The sequence below is a fragment of the Pelodiscus sinensis genome, chromosome 7 (assembly GCF_052426305.1).
Source record: "Pelodiscus sinensis isolate ZL-2025 chromosome 7, ASM5242630v1, whole genome shotgun sequence".
NCBI classification, from domain to species: Eukaryota; Metazoa; Chordata; order Testudines; family Trionychidae; genus Pelodiscus; species Pelodiscus sinensis.
This window is the reverse complement of record NC_143058.1, coordinates 20,281,277-20,309,253: the sequence shown is the minus strand read 5'-3', so window position 1 is coordinate 20,309,253 and position 27,977 is coordinate 20,281,277. Positions and strand designations below refer to the sequence as shown.

At 46.3% G+C, this 27,977-nt stretch overlaps 1 protein-coding gene across 1 annotated transcript in view; it reads right to left on the bottom strand.

Annotated features, from left to right (window-relative positions):
- The window catches only part of THSD7B (thrombospondin type 1 domain containing 7B), a 623,878-nt gene that overhangs the window by 339,008 nt on the left and 256,893 nt on the right, over positions 1-27,977 (bottom strand). The window contains exons 4-5 of the mRNA XM_075933305.2: positions 26,409-26,660; positions 5,302-5,471 (exon numbers count right to left, since the gene is read on the bottom strand). Of these exons, the coding sequence (XP_075789420.2) occupies positions 5,302-5,471; positions 26,409-26,660 (422 nt within the window). The remainder of the gene's footprint in view (positions 1-5,301; positions 5,472-26,408; positions 26,661-27,977) is intronic.

The following is a 27,977-nucleotide window of genomic DNA, read 5'->3' as shown; positions in this document are numbered from 1 at the left end:
AAATTTAAAGCATGCCAGCTTTACACCCAAAAGATTTGAGTAAAATCGTTTTAAATCTTGCTTCCAAAGGGTTTCTATTGAAGAAGCCAGCTGTTACATATTTATTATTATGTGACTTTAATCTTATAAATTCTGCTCACAGAATGTTAGATCAATAGCTCAACATCCCAACAATGCAAATCTGACACAGTCATGCTTGAATATATTTCACACGGTGGAAATACATTCTTCATCATTTTCTCAAGCCAGGCCATTTTGATAAGAAAGGGCTGGTTTCTAACCAGAGAAAAGGGTTACTCTGAACTGAATCCACTAATACAGGTGCTGGATTATCCAGCTTCAGCAGCACTATTCAGTCAGCAAACAAAGATCATTTAATGACACTACTGACCATCAGTTATCTTGTCCCCAGATGCCAGTCAAATTTTCCTATAGCCAATATATTCAGCCTATTCTTGCCAAATGCTTTCACAAACAAGAGAAGAAAATCAGGACTCAAAGATCTGAGTCTCCAAAATCTAATTTTATTTTAGTAGTTATAATCCATATTTTTCTTCCTGCAGCTTTACCGACATAGGTATGAATTTGAAGAGAAGTGAACATTAAATATAGGGCAGAGTTGCTGTTGCTAGAAATATAGTATAAGTCTTTTAAATGGGTTCCAGCTGGCTACAGAGTCCAACATGGTGGCTAATACCCTTCCTTGTTTACACAAATATGTATTTAACCTTTGGCACGACAACACTCTGGGTAACATTTTCTGTTTTTAAAGAGAGCTAGAACTATCTAAAAAGGAATATGATTAGGGTTGCCAGGTGTCTGGTTTTGAACTGGAGAGTCCAGTATTTGACACGGACTGTTCTTTCTGTTCGGGAAACAAATTGAGAAAATATAAATGAGAAAATATAAATGTCTGGTATTTTCTAAATAAGATGTAATATAGATTGTGATGTAATGTCAAGTGTGCCCAGTATTTTTGTTGAAACCATCTTCTAACCCTAGATGTGATCTCCCTAAAGGTTATGATGCTGCTCTGGAAAAATGTAAAGGCCCATATGATTTGTAGGATATATTCTGTTTTGAGTAAAGAAAAACTAAAAGGAAGCCAGAAACTGAAAATAAAAGCCTAACTCTTCTCTAACTAAGTTTGTGTAAATCAGGGATGGGGAACCTCAAGCCTAGGGGCCAGATGCGGCCCCCAGCTTCCTTGGATCCTGCACCCAAGGCTCAGGCCCCCTCCCCTGCATTGGGGAGCTTGCGCGGGCACTCCAGCTACCCCACTGCCCTCCCGTGGGACTGGAGCACACAATATCCACTAGGCTGGGCCCCTCTACACTCTTGTGTGGAAGGGGAATGTGAGGAATATCTTTCTCCTCAGTCGGGGGCCAATCAGTGAGGGGCTTTTTGTTGTTGTTTTTGCTTCTCAATTGTGTGCAGTGCTTGGCTGATTTTTCTGTGGGTGCTGGCCCAACAAAGGTTCCCCATCACTGGTGTAAATTCAGAAAAACTCCACTGAACTCAATGTAATTAGTCTGGATTTATACTTATGTAACTTCAAACATAATATGGCACCAAAATTCCTATACTATGTATCATAACAGAAAATGAAGAACTTAAGCGAAATTTTTAAATATTATATTTCATATGCATTTGCATGACAGTTGTTTAAGAAGTACTGTAGATGCCAAAAAAATCTCAGGGGGTAGCCGTGTTGGGTTTTACCCACAAAAGTTCATGATCCTATATTTTTTTTGTTAGACTCTCAAGTGCCACAAGACCACTCATTGTTTTTATAGATGCCAAAGTCTAAAGGAACAAGAACTCGCAGTATTTTGGCAATGTAGTGCCGTAGCATTCCTCTCAAGAGGGCCTGGGGCAGGTGGGAGGAAGCGAGAGAGAATGGTCAGAAATAGAACTAGTCAAAATATCTTTGACAAAAGACTACTCAGTTGAAACAAATGTTTTTCAGAAACATATTGGTTTTGAACACATTTTTGTCAGGAAAGTTTCTCTGATCCAGGATGGTATTTCTGAGAGAACAGGGAATCACTCCTAGAAGAGACAACAGCTCGGTGATTAAGGCATTCAGCTGAGACGTGGAAGACCCCAGCAAGTACTTGAACCTGGCTCTCCCACATCCCAATTGTATGCCCTAAGCTATAAGCTATTGTGTAAGATAGTGTGCTCTGAATGTTTCCACTAACAGTTTCGAAAGGTCTCTGTTTTGTTCAACTTGGAAATAAAAACAAGTTTCAAAACCTGATTTTTTTTGTTTGGTCAAATGCAATAGTCATTTTCCAGCCAACCCTTGAAATGAAATTTCATTCTGGTTAGAAGCTGAATAGAGATGTAGTGTTTAAACAAATATATTCACCTTTACATTTTCACTTTTTAAAAAACATGTTATATGATGGACACAAAGGTGAAAATAAGCTGGTGGTTCCAGTTCAGGCTGGCTGGGAGTATGGCTCTGGATGCTGCTGACACCCTAGGCCCTAGGCCTTTTGGGGCTGTCCGGTGCTTAGGGGCACACGCCACGTGGCCAGGGGCGGGGCCGCACATGCTCCGTGTGTCCAGGGTGGGGCTGCGCATGCCCCGTGTGCAGGGCCAGATTAAAGGGGGGGCTAGCCAGGCAGCTGCCCGGGGCGCCAACCTATGGGGGGGGCGCCTCATGGCAGCTGTAAGAGGCGCTGCACACTCGACATCCCTTAGAGCTGCCATCCGGCACCGTGCGCCTGGGGCCGGGGACCGCGTGGCACCCCTTAGAGCTGCCATCAGGTGCTGCGTGCCCGGTGCCCGTGCGGCACCCCTTAGAGCTGCAATCAGCTGTAAGGTGCACAGTGCACCAGGAAGTGGAGCCATGCATGCATCGCACGCCCGCTGCCCAGTGTGCAGGAATGGCTCAAGTCGACCCTGGCCGCAAGCCATGGGCTCGGAGTGCAAGAATGGCTTGGGCCAGTCCTGGTCACTTGGCGGGTGCACATAAATGCCCCGGCGGGTGCCATGGCACCCACGGGCACCACGTTGGGGACCACTGCCCTAGGCAGTGTAGCCACAGCATAACTAGGCTCCCCCAGTGCTCAGGCACCTGGGCAGCACAGTCCCCATCGCCCGGGCCAGTTCCAGAGATCTGGCAGCCAGGCAGTGAGGTTCCCACCACCCTGGGCTCCCTATACACCCCTCCCAATACTCTGCCCAGAGCCCTGCCAGCCCCTTACCCTGAATCCCCCCACACTCCACACTTAAATTTCTTACAGGTATTGTCCTATTGCAACCCCCCAGTCCTCTACCCTGAGCCCCCTCCACACCCCATCTCCTGCCCTGAGCCCCCCCACAATTCACATCCCTAATTCCTGCGCCCCCACCCACTGCCCTAAGCCCCCCGCCATGTACCTGTAAGAAATGTAAGTTACTTTCACCCCTGCCACACACAAAAAGCCACAATACATTTGACATAGTGCTTAATTAGGTCTTTCCTCAAAATCTGCATCAGTTGGTTATGGTGCCTGAGATAATGTTTTTCTTAGATAGATCTGAAAAGATTCAGCCAACATTGGCTTCTTTCCACTACAGACACAGCCACAAATGTAGCCGCAGTCTCACAGAGCAGTTCATCACATCTGTCTGGACATTATGCAGTAAACATTGCTGTTAGTAACAAGGCTGAGCACTTTTGGGTAAAGGCCTTAGCATATCCCATTAGCAAGCTCTGAGAAGCAGGGATCAACCTTCCATTCTGTGTTTGTATAGCATCTATCACAATGCAGCCTAGGACTGGAGTGGAACTTTCAGGTGCTGCCACAATACAAATCAAAAAGTTCAAGCACAATCACAGTTTTGAGGCCCAAATGGTGGTCATATCAATGCAGGAAACAGTTGTGACAGCAAGAAAGAGAGCCCAAACATGTATTCACAAAAACAGTTTCCTCACTTGATGTGAAATATGCACTGCAAGATACTAAAGAACAAAGGAATCTTTGTGTGTTGGGAGAGCAAGGAAAACCCGGCTTCTTGGAACAGAAGAAAAAATAATTGTATAGACTGAATAGAGACCTGTTTTTCTGTAGTCTCAGGGTTTTTTTTTTCCAGGTAGCAAGGACATGTAATCTGCCATAAATAAAGATTTGTTTTGGCTTTGTAAGTAAATAAGTCTAAAATGCAAAGTTGTGTTCTTACTATCTCACCATCTCTGCTCAAAGCCATATTCTACAGGAGCAGTACACACCGCAGAGAAAATAAACGAGGATAAATTATTGATAAAACATCTGCATTCACTCATTAGTCTTCCAAAAGGAAAATAACTCACTAACTCTAATACCCGTCTGCCCACTCAGAAGTTATGACATTATTATTTCGGCTTTCCTGTACAAATCATAAGAAAGGGTGTATATTGGTCTTGAGTATAGGAATATGTCACATCAGGAATGGGCAGAAGCTCAAGAGTTTGTATGTCTACTCTTCCACCCTCTTTCAAGAGACGAATGCAAATGAAGACATTTGAAATTGCAGATGAAGCTGGGATTTAAATATCCCATGCTTCATTTGCATATTCACGTTATGGCGCTATGTCGAAATAGCGCTATTTTGAAATAACAGACGCTGTTAAGATGCGGTTATTTCAAGAGAAAACCCTTGAAACAATTGGTAAACTTCATTGTATGAGGAATAAGGGTTATTTCGAGAGAAGGGTTTTCTCTCGAAATAACCGCGTCTTAACAGTGTCTGTTATTTCGAAATAGCGCTATTTCGACATAGCGCCATAATGTGAATATGCAAATGAAGCATGGGATATTTAAATCCCAGCTTCATTTGCAATTTCAAATGTCTTCATTTGCATCCCTCTCTCGAAAAAGGGTTAAAATGTAGACATACCCTTACAGACATATAGTGCCACAGGACTACTTGTTGTTCTTTAAAAAGTGGTAAGGTGAGAAAATTATTTCTGTGTCTCATCCATTTTATTTTAAATGACAAAGCAGTATTTTTCTTCTGCATAGTAAAGTTTCAAATCTGTATTGCATCAATGTTCAGTTGTAAACATTTGAACGAACAACCCTAACATTTTGTTCAGAGTTATGAACCACCTCTATTCCCAAAGGCTACGTCTACACTGCACATTATTGCACAAGAAGATATGCACATTTTGCATACCTAATGAGCCGCCGTTTTGTGGAAGGGGCTTTTGTGCAAGAACGAGTTGTCTACACTGCTCCTTGTTGCGCAAAAAACCCCTTTTGCACAGGAGCCATTCTACCGCTTATTTCAGGAATAGGCATTTTAGGATGACCTTTAACAACATACCTTCCTTTAATTTGTGTGTCCCCGATTCTATCACACTTTGGACACAGTACACTTCCCGTACTTGTATCCCACCTCCACAAAGGGCTGTGTGCTCATATTGCCGAGGGTCTTGTTGGTCAAGGAGGAGAGTAACTTGGCATGCTTTCCATTCAGAAGTCCTCCAGGAAAACCTATGAAAGAAAAATAGTGCACGTAAAACAAGGTTTATAGAAGACCGTGAGGCAGTGCATGGCACTGCAACAGAAATGTGCTATTCTTGAATATGCAAACACTTTAATCTTTATCATATATCTTCCAGAGTCAAGCCCAATATACCAGTGCCAGGAAATATATAAATACTTATCTAGAATTTTTTACATCTCTCTATCAACAGAGATAAAGTGATTTGCTCCATACAGGAAGTAAGTTTGAAAGCTGGCTCTTAATCCTGACCTCAGACCACAAGGCCATAACTCTCTGTCAATAACTAAGGACTTAATTGTGAAATGTACTGAACACTTGTGCAATCAACACAGTACCAAGTGTTCAAGGACATCCTGAGATTTGGTCTCTGAGTGATAGCTTCATAAAGTTGTAGGGTTTATTGGATACTACCAATTGCTTAGAGGTAGACTCCAAATAGATGAAGTTGTGATTTAGATAAAAGGTGTTTTCTCTGTACTGTTAATTCATAGATAACAAAGGCTATAAATACTTTGGAATTTTCTGCTCAGGAAAGGTTTAAATTCTTGGCACAAATATGTAAGGGTGTGTCTACACTGGGCCACTTATTCCGGAAAAGCAGCCGCTTTTCCGGAATAAGCTGCGAGCTGTCTACACTGGCCGCTTGAATTTCCGGAAAAGCATCGACGCTGTACTGTACAAAATCAGCCGCTTTTCCGGAAATGCTACGCTGCTCCCGCTCGGGCAAAAGTCCTTTTTCCGGAAAAGCTTTTCCGGAAAAGGGCCAGTGTAGACAGCTTTTCCGGAAAAGCAGAAGAAATGGAAAAAAGCGGTTTGGACGGCGGGAGACCCCGTAGAAGCCGCGGACTTCCGGGTAAGCCGAGGTCTTAAAGAGCGCGGACGCTACTGGCCGCACGTCGCAGGAGCCCCCCGGAGACCACCCTTCCCAGCTCTGCCACGTGCCAATTGTGCTGCCCAGCCACCTCAGCGCAGGCATGGCAGCTCCAGGTGGTCGTCAGCCACCGTAACCCGGGGCAGGGGAGGAAGCCCCCAGGGGCCACAAACGCAGGGCCCCATCCTGGACCCTCAGGGAGCTGGAGACCCTCCTGGACTTGTGGGAGGAGGAGGAGGGTTTCCATGACCTGCAGTCCCGCCGCCGGAACGCCGACGTCTACACCTGTCTGGCACGGAACCTGGCCCAGCAAGGACACCCCAGCCGCAACAGCGAGCAGGTGCGGTCCAAGGTGAAGGAGCTGCGGCTGGGGTACGTGCGGGCCACGGAGGGGAGGACAGCAGGACCCGATGCCTGCCCCTATTTTGAGAGGCTCCACTCTTTTCTGGGCGAGCCAGCCCCGCAAACCCCAGCTGTCCCTGTGGACACCTGCCAGCACCCCCCCATCAACCGTCCCACCGAGCCGGAGGAGGGAGACGACAGTGGCGGCGCGTCAGGAGAGGAGGGCAGCATTGCCACCCAGCAGGCCCCCTCCAGCAGCTTCTCTGAGGCTGGGGAGGAACCCACTGGTGAGTCTTTGCAGGTTACACTCCCAAAGGGCGGGGGGTAGAGGGCAGGGAGAGCCAGGTGCCCGGTGGGGAGAGGGGGAGAGCATGTCACTCAGGCCACATGAGCTGCATGCTGCATAGCATGAGGCAGTTAGCAGCACGTGCAACCATGTGCAGCCTGGTGACCGAGCGGCAGGTGGCCGTGGCAGGCAGCTGCAGGGCACGCTTGGGACCGTGCTCCTCGCACACATTTGGCAGGACCAGGGGGAAGGGTGGATGCTGGCTGGAACCGGCCAGGGCCCCAGGGACTCAGCCCAGAGCCCGCAGCTACACCAAGGGTGCAGCACAGGGAACGGCACACTGTCCCATGCCTGGCTGTGAGGCACAGCCAGTTGCTCCTGGGATAAGCGCAGCGTCACAGTCCTGTGACCGTGGACCCCCACCGAGCCCCTCACCTGCTCCCAGTGCCTTGGTAGGTTCCCCGAGGGAAGTCACCACTGTGGCCACACCTGTCCCTGGGCTACCAGGCTTGCGGGAGGGATAGTGGGAGGGAGACGGGCCCCTGAGTTTTGCTGCAAGGATGGGACATCCTCCCACCCAGTCACCCTTCTGGTTCTGTCCAGAAGATATCCCACACGAGGGGATCTGAGAGCCCAGACCGCCACTGACAGGTGTGCTCCCAGGCACTGCGTGGGGATGCATCTCGCTCCCTGTCTAACACCAGTGATTAGCCCAAAGCTTTTTACAGTCTCCACCGGCAGGGAGTTCCACAGGTGAATGCAGCACAAGCACCCTCCCGCCCTCCACGGGGCCAGGATACAGACCGGTGCTTACAATACTGGAGGGAGGACCCTACTCCAGGGGTGGTCCCTCTTGCAAACATACAACACAGGAGCAGGAGGGGAACCGAGTGGGCCCAAGCCACACAACTGTGCGGTCACTGGGCTCCGGGGTGGAGGGCATGTGGTATGGGGACAGTGGACGGCCTGCCTGACTGACCCATCCTTTCTTCTCTTCCCTGCAGCGGGACCCAGCACCAGACCCACGAATCCAGCAGCAGCAGCACCCCCAGCTGCCCAAGCCCGGAGGCCGAGGCTCCGACACCGGGACCAGCTGCTCCGCCATCACGTCACCGCGGTGGAGGGGATCCAGACGTCAATTGCGGAGCGGATGCGGGGGGACCAGGACTGGTGGCAGGAGGGCTGGGCTGCATTCTTGGAGGAATGCCGAGGGATGCGCACCACAATGGGCACGCTGACGGCCCATTTAGTGCATGCCATCCACTATAGCATGGCCGGACCGCATGCCCCGCCATCCCTCCCGGAGCACAGGCCATGCCCCCTTCTATTCCTGCTCCTCTCCCAGCTCCTGCTCGTCTCCCAGCTCCTGCTCGTCTCCCTGCCCCTGCTCCTGCCCCTGACCGTGCTCCTGCTCCTGCCCCTGACCGTGCCCCTACTCGTGCTCCTACTTGTGCTCCTACTCATGGCCACCTCACCGTGCAGCCTGCCCCGACGTGGTCTGCCCAGCGTGGGCCAGTCCGCCCCCGGAGGGGCGCTCACAGGGGCCACCCATCGCAGTAACTGCCCCCCCTCCGTCTCCTAGTTAAAGGTCCCCCCCCGTTCCAGTTAAAGGTCCCCCCCTCCTTCTCCCAGTTAAAGGTTCTCCCCCCCCCCCCCTTTGTAAATAAAAAGTTCTGTTTTCACTTGAATCTTGTGTGGTTATTGTGTTCCTCTAGTAACTGTAAAGAAATTATGTGAGATGCCAATTAGCCACTTCAATTTAACAGGGTTACAAACTGTGGACAACAAATTCATGACTCTTTCACCCGGGGGGGGCCCTTTTTCAGTGGTCATTGGTTTGCGGCGCATAAAGAAATACTGAGACTTTTCAGTAAAGATGTAAACTACAAACTATATTTACATAGCAACAAACAAGCACAAATGGTTAAAAGATGCACAGTACAGATTCTAAAACATAGCCTACGCACAGGGAGGACGATTGTGGTGTTGCTGGCCACCTCAATCCTTTGGTCCTTCCAGGCCTCAGGAGAGGAAGAGCCAGGAGATCCCTCAACGGACGATGACAGCGAAGCTGGCCATGTCAATCCTTTGGGCCTTCCAGGCCTCAGGAGAGGAACAGCCAGGAGATCCGTCGAAGATGGCACTGACGTGAGCCTTCCGCACAAGTCCCAAATCCTGTTGGCTGTTCTTCAGGACAGGCGATGGTGGCCTAAACCCTAGCCTAAATTAAAAGAAAAACCCTAACTAAGCCCGACGCACCCGACGAACAGACACAATGATGGCCGATGTGCTGTGACCCGACGCTTTACTATTGGGGGGGGGGAGGTAAGGGGAGGAGGTGGGGAAGGGTAGGAGCTGGGACAGAGTAGTCTGGGGTGACCCAAGCGACCCTGCTACGGGGCTTGGGCAAACATGTCCACCAGGGCCTCTCTAATGCGCACTGCCTCCTGGCGCGCCTGGCGGATGGCAGCTGTGTCGGGCTGGTCCAAGGTCTGTGCCTCAGCTGCCACCCATGCAGGGAGGAAGGCCTCCCCACTGCGCTCCACAATATTGTGGAGCACGCAGCACACGGCCAACACCTCTGTTGCATTCTGCTCACCCATGTCGAGACGGGTGAGCAAACAACGGAAGCGGGCTTTTAAGCATCCAAAGGCCAGCTCCACTGTGTTTCGGGCCCAGTTGAGGCGGTCGTTGAACTGGGCCCGGTTCTGGTCCGTCTGCCCCGTGTAGGGCCGCATGAGCCAGGGCATCAGGGGGTAGGCCGCGTCCCCGACGATGCAGATGGGCATCGGCACATCCCCGACAGTCAAGTCCCGCTGGGGGAAGTAGGTGCCCGCCTCCAACCTCTGAAACAGTCCTGAGTTCCAGAGGATGCGGGCGTCATGTGCCCGGCCGGACCAGCCGCCGTAGATGTCCAGGAAGCGGCCCCGGTGATCCATGAGGGCCTGCAGGACGATGGAGCAGTACCCCTTTCGGTTCATGAAATGGGCCGCTTGATGCTCCGGGGCCCTGATGGCGATGTGGGTGGTGTCCAGGGCTCTCCCGCAGTTGGGGAACCTGAGGGCAGCGAAGCCGGCCATGGTCTCATCGATGTCGCGCAGGCAGATGATTCTCGGGAGCAGGACGTCATTGATGGCGTGGACAACCTGCAGAAGGGTGCAGAGAAACACAAGGGAAAACATTACATACAGCCAGGGGTGAGTGTGCACTCCCTTGGGTCCCCCCCCTTGATTCCCTCTGTCCTCACACACACACACACACACACACACACACACACACACACACACACACACACCCCAGGGCTCCCCTCGCCCCATGCCCCCCCTCCCACCAGCGGGCCTGTGCAAGGGAGGGACGGCACAAACCCCTGGGCGATCCAGACTGGCGTCTTGGGTGTCTCTGGGCCTGGAGTGTAGCACCCTCCCCCCATCCCACTCCCCCTGGGACTTACCTGGATGACAATCACTCCAACGGTGGATCTTCCCACCCCGAACTGATGGGCCACCGAGCGGTAGCTGTCTGGTGTGGCCAGCTTCCACAGCGCGATGGCAACCCTCTTGTTCACGGGGATGGGTGCCCACAGCCGGGTGGCGGTTCTCTGCAGCGCGGGGGTGAGCCAGGTGCACAGCGTCATGAAGTTCCGTTTCCTCATCCGAAAATTCCGGATCCACTGGTGGTCATCCCATTGTCCGAGGACCACACGGTCCCACCAGTCGGTGCTTGTCTCCAAAGTCCAGATGGGCCGGTCTATGGTCGGGTGCTGATGCCACGCGGTTGCCAGGACCTCCCTGGTGAGGGAGTCCAAGGTGATCTCTGCCTCCTGGTACATGAATGCCAGGGCACCAGCCTGCAGCACGAGCTCCAGGCACCTGTACAGCTCCAACAGGGGCCCGAGCAGGTACATGGCCACCCACGGCTCCATGGCAGATAGAGCAGGGCAGACTAAAGAAAACGCCGGGAAAAGCAGTTGGTGGCCAAAGGGTGGTGTCCCCAAAACTCACAGGGCAACCACCGACCCTGCGAAGGGTGCCAATTCCTGGCAGAGGCCCCAAGGCACGGGAGCACGAGACCAACGGCTGCCCGACAAGACCCCTTTAACCACGCGTCTGGACGGAGCTCCGGCTCCGGCCCGGCCCCGGAAAGGTCTGGTGGCCTTTGCCCTCTTCAAAATGGTTCCGGGCTTTTGCTTTTCTGGAAAAGCGCGCCGCCAATGTAGACGCGCTTTTCCGAAAAAGCGCATCATTATCATGGAAACTCCGCGGCCAATGTAGACGCTCCTTTTCCGGAAAAGCTGAAAACGGAATAGTATTCCGTTTTAAGCATTTCTGGAAATTCATGCCAGTGTAGACGTAACGTAAGTGTCATATAGACAAACACATAATTTTGAATTGGCTCTCTCAGAGAGTTTGTGCATTAGAATATGTGGTGCAATTGGAAGTTAAAAAATAGCTCATCTGCCAATAAAAAAACCTGATTAAAACTATGAAAGGAAAGAAATAAAAATCATGTTTTCCCATCTCATCTACAAATATAGGGAATCTTTCACAGGCACTGGCAATATAATCCAATGAAGAGGACACCAGACTGAGAAACAACAATATAATAGAAACAATACTTCCTCTCCTGCATGAAGAACTATAAGATCTACAGCTAAAAAGTACTATATAAATAACACGTATAGGTTTCTATTTACACATCTTGTGTTCTCTACTATTCTCCCTAGAGTCTGCTGAAATCTTTTCTATTACCTATCTTTCTCCTTATTCGCCCAATCCCCAAATAGTCTTAATTTCTTAAAATATGTCCAAAATAAGTTTCATTCCTTTCTTTGCCCCACTCCTGCAATCAAATAGTCCTTTTATTTTAATTTCACTGATTGTTAAATCAGCATGGTGTGTTGGACTTGTCACATTAAACATACATGCACATGTCTTTGGATGTCTTTTGTGGAGAAAGATTTCCAACTTGAAATTCCATGTGTCGTCTTTTAGAAAATATTTGAAGGTATAGCACAGACATTAAAAGGAAAATTAAAATGCAAATTATTTGTTCAAAAAATAGTATCTGAATGCATTCTCTGACCATTATATCTGGTGAATATCAGAGTCATTTTTTACCTCAAAACACTTATGAATTCTGTGATGCATTCATGGAAGATGTTTGTGAATATTGCCAATTATTTCTAATTTACAGGTAGTTTTCAGATTAGCTGTCTTGCTCTCTCTTAAATAATATGCAGTAAATCTTGTGCACATTTGGATACATTCACAAGGTTTATTACCAGCAAAGATGAATACAGACTGTACATGACATGCATGAAATAACTGTACTACAACAATACATAAATTATAATGGAGAATTATTTTTTACGGAAGTTCCTTTTGAAAGTTACCATAGCTTTTCGAACATTCAGTATTAATGCATGTCTCCAGTTTTCACAACACATGAAAACAGAAAATCACACTTAACTGAACAAAGTAATCTACCGCATTTCTCCTGACAGCAGATTAAAATATCTTATCTTTACAATATATTACACAGGACCCAATTTTCAAAACTGGATGCCTAAAGATAAATACACACACACACACACACACATATATATATATATATAAACAAACTCCTTATTTCATCATATAAGTACTTGTTTTAGGCACCTATGAGCTGATTAAAATCAGCCTTTAGATGAAGAAAAGAGTTATTTTATAAGTATAATTTTAGGCACCAAGTGTGAAGATTGGACCCCCTTTTCCCAGGGACTGGCCTTCCGAAGTGAGAGTAAGTACCCACACTCCCAGTCAGTATGAGCTGTGGATATTTGGCACTTCTGAAAATCAGGCCATCCACATTTAAAATTACACAACATAACTAAATGTATCTTAGCCCAAACATAATTAAACCTCATTAGTTTATGAATTGAAAAATCCCTGTAGAACTGCAAGTAGATGGAATAAGGGGATATTTTACCGCTGAGCAATATTTAATTAACCGCAACCATATGCTGCAGTCAGTACGTATTTACCAAGGGGCCAACAGAATTGCTGGACCCCTGGTCCAGGGGGAAGGGGTTACACAATCCTGGAAAGGATGGGGCCATAGATGGAAGGAGTGGAGCTCAGGGCAGCTAGCCTTCAAAGCTGCCCAGATCGCACTGCCCGAGGCTCTGGAGCAAGCCATGCAGGGCTTCAGCAGCAATTTAAAGGGCTCAGGGTCACTGCTGGACTAGCCCCTTTTGAAATGCCAGGACCCAGGCCCACTGTTACCTTTCCTCCCTATTGGCAGGCCTGCCTGCTAATCAACAGATAAAATTTTACTTGCTATTTTAAAGTTTATCAAGTTAGTGGTTTTGCTTTTTGTCAGTCAGACAGGCCCCATGAAGCAAGCACATTCTACTCATGTAGTAGCTGCTTTAAATATGCACATTGGCTGACACTTAAAAAAAACAGCTATACCAAAAAGATAATCATACATACTACAGTTATCATTTACCTTATCACAAACCTATTGCACAGCAGAAGTTCCCTGCACTTAGTGTAAGGAAGAGTCTTAATGAGCTTTTGCCTAACATTTAGCAATGAATGGTGGGATTTGAGGAGCAAACACATCTACTCTGCCTAAGTGTACAGCAGATAGAGCTCTTTTGTGAAAATAATGACATCACAGAAGAACCAGGAGTCACTCAATGAAACAAAAAAAAAAAAGGAAATACGTCACATGCACACACTCATTTTCACAGTCAACCTGTGGAACTCATTGCTGGGGTGTTATGAAGGTCAATTGTATATCAGAGTTCCAAAAAGTATTTGATAAGTTTGTGGAAGATTGGTCTATCAATAACTATTAGACAAGATGAACGAGGATGCAACCCTGAACTCTTCCTGTCCCCAGGGCCGGATTAAGGGGGGGGGGGGCTAGTTAGGCAGCTGCCCGGGGTGCCAACCTATGGGGGGGGTGCCTGATTGAAGTGCTAAGGGGTGCCGCATCATGCGCCCCCCAATAGGTTGCTGCCCAGAGCTGGAGCCATGCATGCACTGAGCGCCCGGGGCTGGGGCTGCACATGCGCGGCACTCCTGGAGGCGGGGCCACACATGCATCGTGCACCTGGGGGCATGGCGCCCCATACACGTCAACCAGGTGCCGTGTGCCCGTGCGCAAGAATGGCTTGGGCCGGTCCTGCCTCTCCCTAGCCTCTGACTGCCAGAAGTGGAAGTGGTGGCATGGGTAGATCATTCAAAGAGTGCCCATCAGTGATTTCTAACAGTGTCCAATGCTATGTGCTTGAGAGGGAATGTTCTGTTCATTCCCTCTGAAGCACACAGCATTGGCCACTATTAGTAAATACTGGATCAGAAGGACTAGTGATATGACCCAGTATGGCCATTCTGACATGGATTTCCACAGAAATAAAATACAAATAATGCAAATATTACATTTGAATATTTTGTGCAGTTCTATTAACACTTAGCATCTTGACTTTGGACATTTTTTAATTCTGAAAGAAAGGCTGAACTCTCTATCTCTGCAGAGTACCTTTTATCTAAGAGCTACACATATGGATGATTCTGGTTTTTAAGCTTATACAAGTTCTCTGTGTGATCTTCCATTGCAGCAGGTATTGTACGTACAAGATTTTGTGTTCTGAAAAATTTCAACTCAGGAGTACGGTTACCAGATGATTTCAAAAAAATACCGAACACACTTGATCTCAGATTGTGGGGGGAGCTGGTCGGGAGGAGAGTGGGGGTGGCCGGGAGGATGTTGGGGGGAGCAGGGCTGGCCAGGAGAGATTGGGGGGAAAGGACAGCTGGTGGGAAGCAGGGCTGGCCAGGAGGGGGTCAGGGGAAGGAACTGGCCGGCAGGAAGCAGGGCTGGTTGAGAGGGGGTTGGGAGAAGAAGAGCTGGCCGGGGGACATCGGGAGGTGGGGGGGACCAGCTGGCAGGAAGCAGGGCTGACTGGTAGGGAGTCGGAGGGATCCAGGCTGACTGGGAGAGATCAGAGGAAGGAAAGGGCTGGTGGGAAGCAGGTCTGGCTGGGAGGAGTTTGGGGGGAGCGGGCCTGGCCAGGGAGGAACTGGCCGGCAGGCAGTGGGGTTGGCCGGGAGGGGATCGGGAGGAGCGGGGCCTGCCGAGGGGAGAACGTGGGGGGAACCGGCCAGTGGGGCTGACCTGGGCGCTCGCAGATCCCGGGGTGCTGCCCATCCCATGCACACGGGCGAGTCCGGCCCCAGGGCTCCATTCCGCCCCGGCCTCACCCCCACCCCCTCCTCTCTTCTGTGTAGTTGCATATTGCCTGGCTGGTAGACATGCTCACACAGCCAGGCAGTACTCAACTACATACTGATACTCATGATAATAATGAAACTTACTTAATTAGAAAATACCAGACATTTATTTCTCAATTTGTTTCCCGGACATAAAGCTCAAATACCGGACTGTCTGATTCAAAACTGGACACCTGGCAACCCTACCCAAGAGAAGGTTTCCATAAAAAATGTGTATTTTGACATTACAGTAGATTGCGCCGAGTCAGATTTCTTCTGACAAGAAGTATCGCAACCAAAGTACCGGTACGGCTTCTCAGAACCTTGTGTTCCCAGTTCTTAATATCAGTCTTCGTTGTCCCTGTTGAGCAGATCAGTAGAAATAGAGAGATTTTTTGACTTCTAAATGTGTTACTGGTGTGAGCCCTGCTGGAATCCTGTGCACAGTTCTGGTGTTCCCAATGATGTTTTTAAATTGCAGAGGGTTCAGAGAAGAGCCACATGAATGATTAAAGGATTAGAAAAACCTTCTTTATATAGCAATAAGCTATACAGACTGAACTTTTTTAGTCTAACAGAAGGCCATGGGATATCTTGATTACAATCTGTAAAGATCTACATGGGAAACAAATATTTAATAATGTGCTCTTCAATCTATCACAGAAAAGCATTCTCTATACTTACAGTATGATCTAATTTATCCTTATAGGATCCACGAGCCAATGACTAGAAGTTGAAGCTAGACAAATTCCTAGTGGAAATAAAGCATACATTTTTAAAGGGGAGAACTGTTGGAATAACTTCCCAAGGAGTCTAAGACACAAAACTAGGAATTTTCCCAAGTTTTATGGCTTGTGTTAAATAAGGTCAACACAATGATCCCTTCTGACTTTGGACTTTATGCATTCTATGCATGCTGGGTAAAGTAATTCCAGAGGTAGATTGGTCTCCGTGCATTAAAAGTCTTATAGATTATGACCGGGAACTCTGCTCATGAGTCAATGAAGAGACAGTAGCTTTCAAGAAGCACAAGCATGTGTCAGCACTGGTCTTTGTTACTAATGAAGTGGATTGCTTTGTGCTCCATCTTCTTGACTTTCAAGCTGTTACACTGAAACCTAGTTAGAACAATGGTCCAATCTGGAGCTGAAAAATGGATGTTTCACCAAGTCTCAATCCTCATATGAGAGAAACTAATGAACCATTCATATCCAAAGTTTTTCTGTGCCCAAGGATATTGAGGACTTTGCCCTCTAGAGCTCTCTCGTAGGGTTGCCAGGTGACCCGTTTTGAACTGGATAGTCCAGTATTTGAGCTTTCTGTTCGGGAAACAAATTGTGAAAATATAAATGAGAAAATATAAATGTCCGGTATTTCCTAAATAAGATGCAAAGTAGATTGTGATGTAATGTCAAGTGTGTCCGGTATTTTTGTTGAAACCATCTGGCAACCCTACTCTCTTGACACTACCAATTCAAAGAACTGTTCAGTGATTATTACACTATTTTCACTTCATCAGAATAAAAGAGAACAGTTCTCTTTTACAAATGTTCACAAATGGTACACTTCCATGAAAGTAGTAACAACTCTAAAATGGGTTTTCTACCTTTAAATAAGACATGCTATGAGCCTAATTCATAATACCTTCACATTCAGATCTCAGCATTAACCTCTACCCTCTAAAACAAAAGCAGCTCTTAAATGTTCCTCATTATTTCCAAATACCTTTAAATTTTATAAAGCATTGACTTGCTGATAAGGCAAAGTATTTTCTCTCTTTATTAAGTTCTCATCTTCTTACACAGCAGCCATAAAAACTCTAGAGAATTCAAGATATAATTACAATTCTGGCAAAACAGTATATTCCCAATGAACATGAAAACATATTTGGGGTTCAAACAGTATTATAAAATAGTTAATAAAAAACAGCTGACTTTATAATGGCTATATTGCAAATAACTTATCTGATTCATAGCATTACAGAAATGTAGGACTATAAGGGACACCAAGAAGTTTTCTAGACTATTCCTGATAGCTATTTGTCCAAACTGTTCTTAAAAACCTCCAGTGACAGGGATTCCACAACCTCCCTAGGTACCCATGTTCCTGTAAGCTGAGTGCATGGGTGGCCACCAAGGAGAGATTCATATGCCATCTAGGAGAGAGTCAAATGCTGTAGCAGAGTACCCACAGTGCCCACAGCCAGCAGCATGTGTTTCTACTGGTGGTGCACATCCACATGTCTTGATGCACACAATAGAGGGAGTATTGCTAGATCCTGTGCTCCAGTGCTCAGCTATCCTTAAAAATCTCACATGCTGCAATCTTGTCCTACTATCAGTGAACCTGGAAAACAATTGTCACCATATGTTTTGTACAACTTTTTACATATTTGAAGATTTTTCTCTCCTTTAGTGTGGTCCTCTGTATACTAAACTTGCCCCCAATTCCTTCAATTTTTCTTCATAGGTCATATTTTCTAAATATCCTATAATTATTGTTGCTGTCCTCTGACTTCTCTTCAATTTGTCCACATCTTAAAGTGTGATGCCTAGAACTGGACACTCTATTCCAGCTGAGGCATCACCACTGCCAAGTATAGTGGACCAATAATTTCCCAATTCTTATGTATGATGCTGCTATTAATACACCCAGAAAGATATTAACCTTTTTGTAACAGCATCATATTGTTCAGTCATATTCAACTCATGATGTAATGTAACCCACAGAACCTTTTCAGAAGCTCTGCTGCCAAGTCCTGTTGTTCTCCCATTTAATATTTCTGCATTCGATTTTTTTCCCCAAAAAAGAACATTTACCTTTACTAAATTTCATCTTACTGATTTCAGACCAGGTCTCCAATTTGCCAAGATTATTTTTAATTCTAAGCCTATCCTCTAAAGTGCTATCAACTCTTCCCAGCTTGGTGTCATCTGTTAATTCTATAAAATGTACTTTCTAAATCATTATCTGACTTGTTAATGAAAATATTGAATAGCTTTGGACCTAGCACAGACCCCACTTGAAACAGTCTGACAGCAAACTATTGATAACTATGCTGGTTATGTCTTTTCCACATAGCTGTGCATGCATTTTATAATAATTTCATCTAGACCATGTTACCTTAGATAACTTAAGTGAATATAATACAATAACATATAAAAGCCTTATTAAAATCCAGATATATCATGCTTACTGCTTGCCCCCATCTACCAGCAGGTTATCCGATCAAAAGAGGAAAATAGGTTGGTTTGCCATAATTTGTTTTTAACAAATCCATGTTGGCTAATACTTGTCACCTTATATTCCTCTTGGTCCTTAAAAACTGATAGTTAATCATTTGTTCCAGTAGTTCTCCAGTTATTGAAGTTAGGCTGACTGATCTATAATTCCCTCGATACTCTTTGTAACCTTTTTTAGAAATAGAAACTCTGTTTGCCCTTCTCTAGTCCTTTATTTCTAAAGATTTAGAAATTGCTTCAGCTAGCTCTTTAAGTACTTGAGGGTAATTTCATCAGGCTCTGCCAACCTCTTCATCTCCTTAGCCTATTAGATTGATTCTCTTTGTATGTACAACAGTTTTACGTTGCTGTATTCACTTTAATTTATTTATTCCTGATTTACACAAGATAAATGAAAGCAGAATCAGCTTACGTGATTAAGTTTACCAAGCATTTGAGAAAAACCTATGGTATGAATAACAGCTAAACAGAAAAGTACACACCAAGGCTACATCTGTACTGCAGCCTTCTTCTGCAAAAGCTTATGCAAATGAAGCATGGAGTAGAATATCGCTATGCTTCATTGGCATAATTAATTAGCCAGCCGTTTTTGCCCAAGAGGCTTTTGCGCAAAAAAACCCCTCTTGCACAAGAGCCATTCTTCTTCATTTTTTCGGGAAAAATGGCTCTTGTGCAACAGGGGGTTATTGTGCAAAAAGGAGCCATCTACACCGCTCCTCTTTGCGCAAAAGCCTCTTGCGCACAACGGCTACTAATTAATTATGCCAATGAAGTGCAGCAATATTCTACTCCATGTTTCATTTGCATAAGCTTTTGTGGAAGAAGGCTGCAGTATATACATAGCCCAAGGGTCATAGTGCTTATGCTGCATTAACATTTTCCTTTTTGTATTTAAACTATTGGTTTTAGGGAGTTATTTAAAATTTTAATTGCAAAGTGAAAAGCTCTTCATACTTCTGCATCCATAGACATATGTGAGAATTGGGACCTACACCTTATGATCATCTGACCAAAAAGTCTTCTTTAAAGGAAATAGTTTTCTGGAGCTGATAGCAGCTCCTTCCTCCAAGCTTTGCCATAATTAGTGATGGGATGTACTTAATATTACCACTGCCCTCTGCTGGATGGAATTCAATCAATTTAAGGCAGGTGTTTGCCTTATCCAATTGCTACAGGCTGCAGTTCATGTTTATCGTGCACACTCTTCTTTTGTTCCTTCCTCTTTAGGCACTGAGAGTTTCATAAGGAAATGGTTCCCCCGAGAAGCTTCCTGGGTCAATGGGCAGAGATTATGGGAAGACCTATATCTTAAACCAAACAAAACTGAAAGCAGTCAGATGGTATGTTTCCTAGGATTTATGGAAATAGAGGAAGAAATCACTGTACAGATAGTAAGACCAAAAAGTCCATGATCAAATTAAATTTATATTAGAAGGAATGCAATTAGACCTTTCAAATACAGGAGGGAGGCCTTAAGCTTACAATCCTGGACCTGCATGTCTCAGGCAATATCATTATTCTGCAACTGCAAGTGCCTGTTTCTATGAAGGACTCATATCCTGCCAAATTGGCCTTGTCCTTATCTGAGAATTTCCAGTAGTATCTATAAGAAGACAGCATCCAGATTAACAGGAGATACAGCATCCCTTACTGACTGCAAATGATGTACTTAGGCTTAATATTTAGACATTTCTGATCTTGAATTTCTCATATAGGATTTAATTTTAGCCTCAATAGTATTGAGCTAACCCGTCTGCAAAGTATACAGTATCACTGGATAGTTCTTTGCTTTCCAACTGTGTAGAGTTGCTTGCATCCAATATATGCCTCTGTCAAAGAGAGAGGCCAATGGAAAGAATTCTAGAAATGAATCCTCCTACAAGTTTTACCAAAACACAGACCAGCTGGTTTTCAGTCATTTCCTAGCCTAATTCCAGTCGTGGGGGACATCTAGTACCTGTAAATCATGGCTAACTAAACACTGTGGATTTTTTGCAGAACTTTTGCCCTGCTGGCTAAAACAACCTGAAATCCTATATTCATCACACTGGACCAGATCATGTGAGAACACTGTGCTAACAGAAAAGGTACCATGCACAGCTGCTAGAGGGGGTGCTGCCAATAGCAATCCCTGTGTTCCAAAGTTCATAAGGACTATAGGAACTGAATGCCAAAAAGCAAGTGGGACTGGATAGGAAGAGACTTAGAATGTCCGGGGACATGAAAATTCCCCCATCCCTCCCCCCCACACACACCACACAATGACCCAGTACAGATCTGTCATACTGAAAGAAGAAACTGTTACATCTGAATAGGCAGAGCAGAGCACCTACTATCCTCTCCTTGTGCATAAAAGATAGCACAAGGAGAGTTGTATGAAGCACCAGCAAAGGCAGTCTCCAGTGAAGGGGTGGGCAATAATTTTAGAAAGGGGGACGATTCACAAACTTTTGAAGTGGCCCAAAGGCCGCCCCAGAAGGAGTGTGGCCTCAGGAGGAAGAGGCAGGGCCAGACCCTGATTGACCTGGGAGTGGGGGGGGGGAGCACGTGAAGTCTTTGCCCCAACACCCTAGAGCGAACCACAAGATCTAGGCTCCATGCACCCCTGGCAGTGGGAGGAGACTTTGCACACTTCCCCCACCCATGCCAATAAAGGCTGAGGGTAGGGGAGCACGTGAAGTCTCTCACTTCCCTGCCCATACCATGCCAGGGGCGTGCGACGCTTAGTGTGTTCAGGATAGCTGGTGGTTCACATTAAGCGCTGCATTCCCCCTGCAGGACAGGAGGAGACTTCATCCATTCCCCCACCCCCAGCCAATCAGGGCTTTGGGGCAAAGTTTCTCACCTCCTGTCCCCGCCCTGCAAGGGGCATGCAGTAGGGATGTGGGGGGTATGTCTACACTATCACCCTAGTTCGAACTAGGGTGGTTAATGTAGGCAACCGAAGTTGCAAATGAAGCCCAGGATTTAAATATCCCGGGCTACACTTGCATCTTGCCGGGCGCCGCCATTTTTAAAGCCCCGGTAGTTCGGACTCCGTGCCAGCGGCTACACGCGGCACGGAGTAGGTAGTTCGGATTAGGCTATCTAATCCGAACTACCAGTACTCCTCGTGAAACTAGAGAGCCTAATCCGAACTACCTACTCCGTGCCGCGTGTAGCCGCGGGCACGGAGTCCGAACTACCGGGGCTTTAAAAATGGCGGCGCCCGGCAAGATGCAAATGAAGACCGGGATATTTAAATCCCGGGCTTCATTTGCAACTTTGGTTGCCTACATTAACCACCCTAGTTCGAACTAGGGTGGTAGTGTAGACATACCCTAATAGTGTAGTCGATTATCCAATAAACTGATAAGCAAAAACTTGCAGGTCAATGCTATAGACTACACACATTCTGCACGCACCCCATGCCAGTACATTTTTTAGCAGCTGCCCAGCAACCTGGCTCAGTCCTGGCTTGCGCTGGGTTCAGGACCTACCCACGGTGGCTCAGCATTTAAAGTGTATTAGGAGCCAGTCAGGCAGGTAGCCCAGCTCGGTTCCAGCTTGCACCAGATCCAGGAGCTCAGATCCCTCCCAGACAGGGGCTACTGCCACCCTGCGCTGTTGCCTCTGTATCACAAGCAGCAGCACAGGGCGACAGGCAGCCAGTCTGTGAGAGTAGCTGGTTTTAAACAGGATTCCCTGGTAAACCAGCTCCTGCCTGGCACCCCACACTGATGCCTCTGGTACCAACAAGCTCTTGTTTACTGATTTTCAGTCTTCCATCTAAATGCACGTCAATTTCAAAGATGAAAGAATGAGAAATTGTCCTGCTGATTTCATGCTCTGTATACAATTGTTTCAGTTGATACCTGATTGAAATGCACTAGCTTCTGGTTAATGAGAGAATGAAGAGAAGGGTGCATCAGAGGCAGCAGCGCGGAGTGGTAGAGGCCACCTCGGCAGTGGGGCCAGATCGCACTGGCTGCCAGCCCCACTCACAGGGACTATAGAATCGTTGAGTAACTGACTAGAATTCATGAGGTTAATTGACTATTCAGTTAACCAATATTTAACATCCCTAGCAAGTGGCACCTAGAGTATACTGCCACACCCCAATGGCCCTCTCTCTCAAGTTGCTAAATATCCCAGGACATTTTGGGGAAGGGTCAAAGGTCTGAGTGTGGAGTGAATGAAGGATTCCTTTGCAGGTTGCGAGAGGCCAAAAAGGGGGAGAACGAAGAGCGCAGCAAACAGGTTAACTCCACACTTCTGCTAGGCCCAAAGATAAGATGCTGGCTCCAGCAAGCTTAAGGCCACAGCACACACTTGTCTCTCGGCTGCCGGCCAAGAAAGAGGGGGGCCTGGAATCCACCGATCAGCCGTAAGAAAGACATTCAAATGAATATATCTGCAAAGCCAGCCCATAACAAGCAAAACAAGTGAAGGCCAGCACAGAGAGAAGCAAAGGGAACAATAGAGTCTAGCTGGTGTGTTTTGGGCAAGTCAGGGAGACCACAGAAAGCCGGTTTAAACTGTAACAAAGAGTACCTGGAACAGAGGTCGCGGAATGGAACACCTCCAAAGGAGCCCAGGACTTAAAACTCTCCTGAGAGCTGGAGCAATTCGGAGAGATCACAGTGGACCCTGGATGACCTGTGCACACAGGACCGAACTTCCGTCCACCCTTCCCCCTCTTCTTCTTTCATTACACTCAGGCCTGGCCAGCCTCGAGTAGTGCGTGTGAAAGTGGGTTAGTGTTCGGGATGCTAACGCTTTCTTCCTTCCTCTGAGTGACGTGGGAAGCACCCATCACTCTCTGCTGTTCTTTTATTATTTTAATACTAAAGCTTTAAAATTTAGACACTTGGTGTGTTCCGTCATCTCTTCCCCTAATGATCCTGAGGCCTCAGGCAGATTGGTAACAAAAATCTGCCATAATACCACCAGCTGTTCAAAACAGCTGGCTGGTCACTCTAGGCACCACACGCCCCTGGCGGGGGAAGGAGATTTTGCGCACTCCCCATCCCCAGGTCTCGACTGGCCTGGGGGCAGGGGAACAGCAGGGCGGACACAGGCCAGATCAACCTGCTTGGTGCACTGGATCTGGTCCTTGGAGGCTCTCTTGCCCATCCCTGCTCTAGTGCTCTTCCTGGTGCTCCATACCCCCATCTCACAGTGATGTGGTTTAACTTTCACAATCTCTCACTCTGATTCATCAGTGCTAAAAAAAAAATGGCAGGGAAGGGAAACCAGGCTACAGACACCCTTCTCTTCAGTCCCTCATTAACCAGAAGCTAGAGTATTTCAATCAGATATCAACTGAAACAATTGTATACAGAGCATAAAATCAGCAGGACAATCTCTTGTTCTTTCATCTTTGAAATTGACGTGCATTTAAGTAGAAGAGTGAAAATTAGTACACAAGAGCTTGTTTGTTGGATCCGATCAAGCAAGCAACTTTTTTAAAAAAATTGTCCTACCTCCTGCTACCAGAGGAAGTGGGAGGATGAGCAATTGGCTGACTTTGAAGAAACTCATTTGCAATCCCAGTAATGACCCTTGGACAGGTTTCACCTTTCCAAGAGGATGTGCAGAGAGATTTTTCCCTCCTTCAAAGGCTTTTTGGCAATGAACAGTGAGGTTCCAGAAACTCATTACTTGGTACCATGAGTAACTCTGCTGTTAAATGCATTCCCTGACCCTGTCGCACACAGAGAAGTAAGGAGTGTATTAGCTTCTTTCTGGAGCACACCAGGGCTGTGTCCAGACTCAGGGTTTTTTTCGGGAAAAGTAGCCTTTTTCCGAAAAAACTTCCCCTGCGTCCAGACTCAAGCCGCGTTCTTTCGAAATTAAATCTAAAAAACGTGGCTTTTCTTTCGATGGCGGTAAACCTCATTTCACGAGGAAGAACGCCTTCTTTCGAAAGTTCCTCTTTCGAAAGAAGGCATTCTTCAATGTAAATAGGGCTTCTTCAAAAGAGAGCATCCAGACTCACCGGATGCTTTCTTTCGAAAAAGCAAGCCGCTTTTTCGAAAGTTCAACGTGCAGTCTAGACGCTCTCTTTCGAAAGAGGCTCTTTCGAAAGTATCTTTCGAAAGCGCCTCTTTCGAAAGAGGCTTGCAGTCTAGACACAGCCCAGGAGCCCTCCCCTGTAGCCTGACCACAGATGGTGCAGAGGAGCACCATGAATAGGACCTTCAGAATGAGCTGGGAGTAAGCTCCATAATTAACCCTTCACAGAACCCAGAGCAACAATAAACCCATCAATATGGAGCCAGGAATAGTGGGAACAAAGTATCTCCGTGTGGGAGGGTTTTGGAAGTAGTTAAAGTCAAAGCCATGCTATTTGCTCCTATTGACCTTGAGGATGTTCTTTGTTATAGAGAGAGAAGAATAGTCATCCAAGATGAGCTTTCCATGCTTCACTGCTCTCTGTCTGATGTGGAACTTTTCAGATTTTCCAGAGACAATTAACAGAGAGCCATGGCCACCTGTCGACCCCCTCCTTCCCCCCCAGAAAGTCAGAGAGGTTCTGTGTGTGAACCTTTCCTCACCTGCAGACCCATGGTTTCTGCTCCGACCTCTGGCCCCCGTGCAGCTTTAACCCACACGCACTTCTGGGTGTGGTATACGGTCCCATTTAGCAGCACAGAGGCCATTTGAGTCAGGCCTCATAAGCGGCTCATGTTCTAAGCTCCCAGAGGTGTCAGGTTCGATTCCACCTGCAGACAACCAGGTTCTGCCGGCGTTACACAGTATCTAAGCAACAGTCCCTGAAAGAGGGCCATACTGTTGAACTTTCCATAGTCTAGCTGACATGGAGCATAGCAGTGTGAGGATTCTCTTCAGGAATCTATAGAAAAAGATTCCAGGATTTCCTTAATCTCTGTCACTCTGAAGCCTAAAATGACCAAGTCAGTGTGAAGCGATGGAAGTGGCTATAGGCATAGTTGAGTGCACTGTGTGTTCACAGTATCACCAGGGTGCAATCATCACTAGGATTCAGAATTTAGTACCATCATTTTTAACAAAATTCTCCACCATTTTGACTTTATTTATTATAGCCACACAGCAGTAAGACACATGTCCATGCCATTCCAAGAATCCTAGACTACTGTGATGTCAGAGGTAACTCAACCAATCACCACTCTGGCTCTCCAGCTAAGTTTCATGCAACAGTTTCAGATAGTGGATTACTTGGTCCAGCTGCTGCACCCATGTGCCCAGTGCCACCCACAAAAATCACACAGAACAACCCCCTTAGACATAAATCAACTGATCCACCAACGCAACATAACAGACAAAAATTATTCCAAAAAGTCTAGTCCCGCAACACATCATGTCTCCTTCTTTCACCAGCCACACAAAACCACACATTCCCACCACAACTCAACCTACACAACAACCCCAAATAAACTTAACTCTTCACTGCAGTGCACACCCCTTATTCACCACCTACACAAGTCCATACAACTCTCCAATCATACCACACCACACCCACAAATCAACATCATCGGCACACGCATAATAACTCTGACCATCACTCTGAAGCCTAGAATGTCCAAGTCAATGTGAAGCAATAGAAGCAACTACAAGCATGATTGAGATCTTTGTGTATGTGTGTGTGTGTGTGTGTTAACAGTATCATTGAGATTCAGTGTGTTACCTTTCTGTTTTTAAGCCATTTATGAATTAAACCCATGTTACAGCATGGATTTACATCTACTAATACAGGAAGAAAATTCACATTTATAATTTTTTAATAAAGAAACAGACTTCACATCACTAACCCTTTCGTTAAAATCAGGGGAAGGGGCACAGAGACACGTGAATAAATTTGACCTTCATTACCAAATGACATGCCTTGTTCACAGTATATGTGCAAACAGGGCTTTGCACTCCATCTGAAAAGGTGCTGGCAAAACTCCGTAATATACCTGGGGCATGGATGCAGAAACTCTTTTCCTCCGATGTTGCAGGCCTCCTTCTCTTCTAGCTCAGGGCACTCCTTCCCGATGCCTACTGCAATGTATTTTATGCTCCTGTGTCTGCTTCGGAATCCTGGAGAAAGATCCCCTGAGTGACAAGTCTTTGAGCAGGTGCTCCACGCAGACCAAACCGATGTTTCACAGTCTTTAGGCATGACGCATGACTGAAAGGTCAGTGGGATGGTTTCTTGCATACAAAGGCTGTGACAAGAAAATGGTAAAAAAGCTGAGGAGTTCTTGTTTGTTGCTGGATTTTAATTTTTCTATCGTCCCCTCCGTCCTCAGTGCCCGGCCACCCACCTAAAAATTACATACTATAAACCAGGTTCTGATCTCACTCCTACCTGTGCAAATCCAGAGCAATTTCAGTTATGTTAATGGAGTTATATCAGGGCTCACATGGCAAAAGAGACAGGTGAATCAAGTGTGATAAAACAACTAATCTGGCAGGTTTTTAAAAGATTTTACATCATTCATACTAAAATATCTTGCACAATATACGTCCAGTTCATCCCCTGAGTTAGAATAGATTAAAAAAGCAGGACTGTGATGATATATTCTGCAAACTTCCTTCTATGAGCTGGATCAAGTCAGTATTTCAGTGTCTATCCAGAACAAACAAACACACACGCATACACACACACACACACACACACAGAAAACATTGCAGAACTGCTGTCACTATCAACAGTTCACATCACAACATTCTTTCTGTTGGATACACAAGAGCCCAGTTGAGTCAGATATTGAAATATTTCCTACTGAATGACTTCTTTGAGAGACTGGAGATATCTCAACATCTTTAGAATGAAGCAATAAAATGATATTTTGAATGATTCTGGGATCACACCAAAAATAGGACAGACATGGCAATCAAAAACATATTAGTTCTAACAGACTTTGCTTTTTCTTGGCTAGATTTAACACTAAATTAAATATTTCTCTATCCAAGTGTTTCCAAAGCCAGATTAAAGCAAATAGTGACTGGAATTAGAGCACTACTTGGATACATATGTCTGTCTATCCGCAGAAGGAATATCCACAGATAGACATTGGGATGCCCAGAGTTGTATTCCCAGAGTTGTTAACTCGAGTCCGACTTAAGTCGCTTGGGTGACTCTACTTGAGACTCGACTCGGGTTCATTGTTTGTGACTTGAGACTCGACTTGAGACTTGCTAATTATGTTAAATCGACTAGATGAAAAATTGTCAGAAAATGCCGATATTGATGGCTTGTACAAAAATGACTTGACATTTTTTAAATTAAGACTTGAGACTTGACTTGGGACTTGACTCGAAAGTGACTTTAGGGACTCAAGACTCGACTTGAGACTTGAACTATAGTGACTTGAGACCCAACTTGGACTTGACAATGATGACGTGAAGACAACACAGCGAACTCCCAAGACCCACCATGGCCAAGAGAGAGTAGCGTGGTCCTGTTGTACCTGGGAGCCTGCATCCTGCATTGGCAGCTTCTTCCAGCAGCACAGCTGCACTGCCTCCAGCCCTGCTGC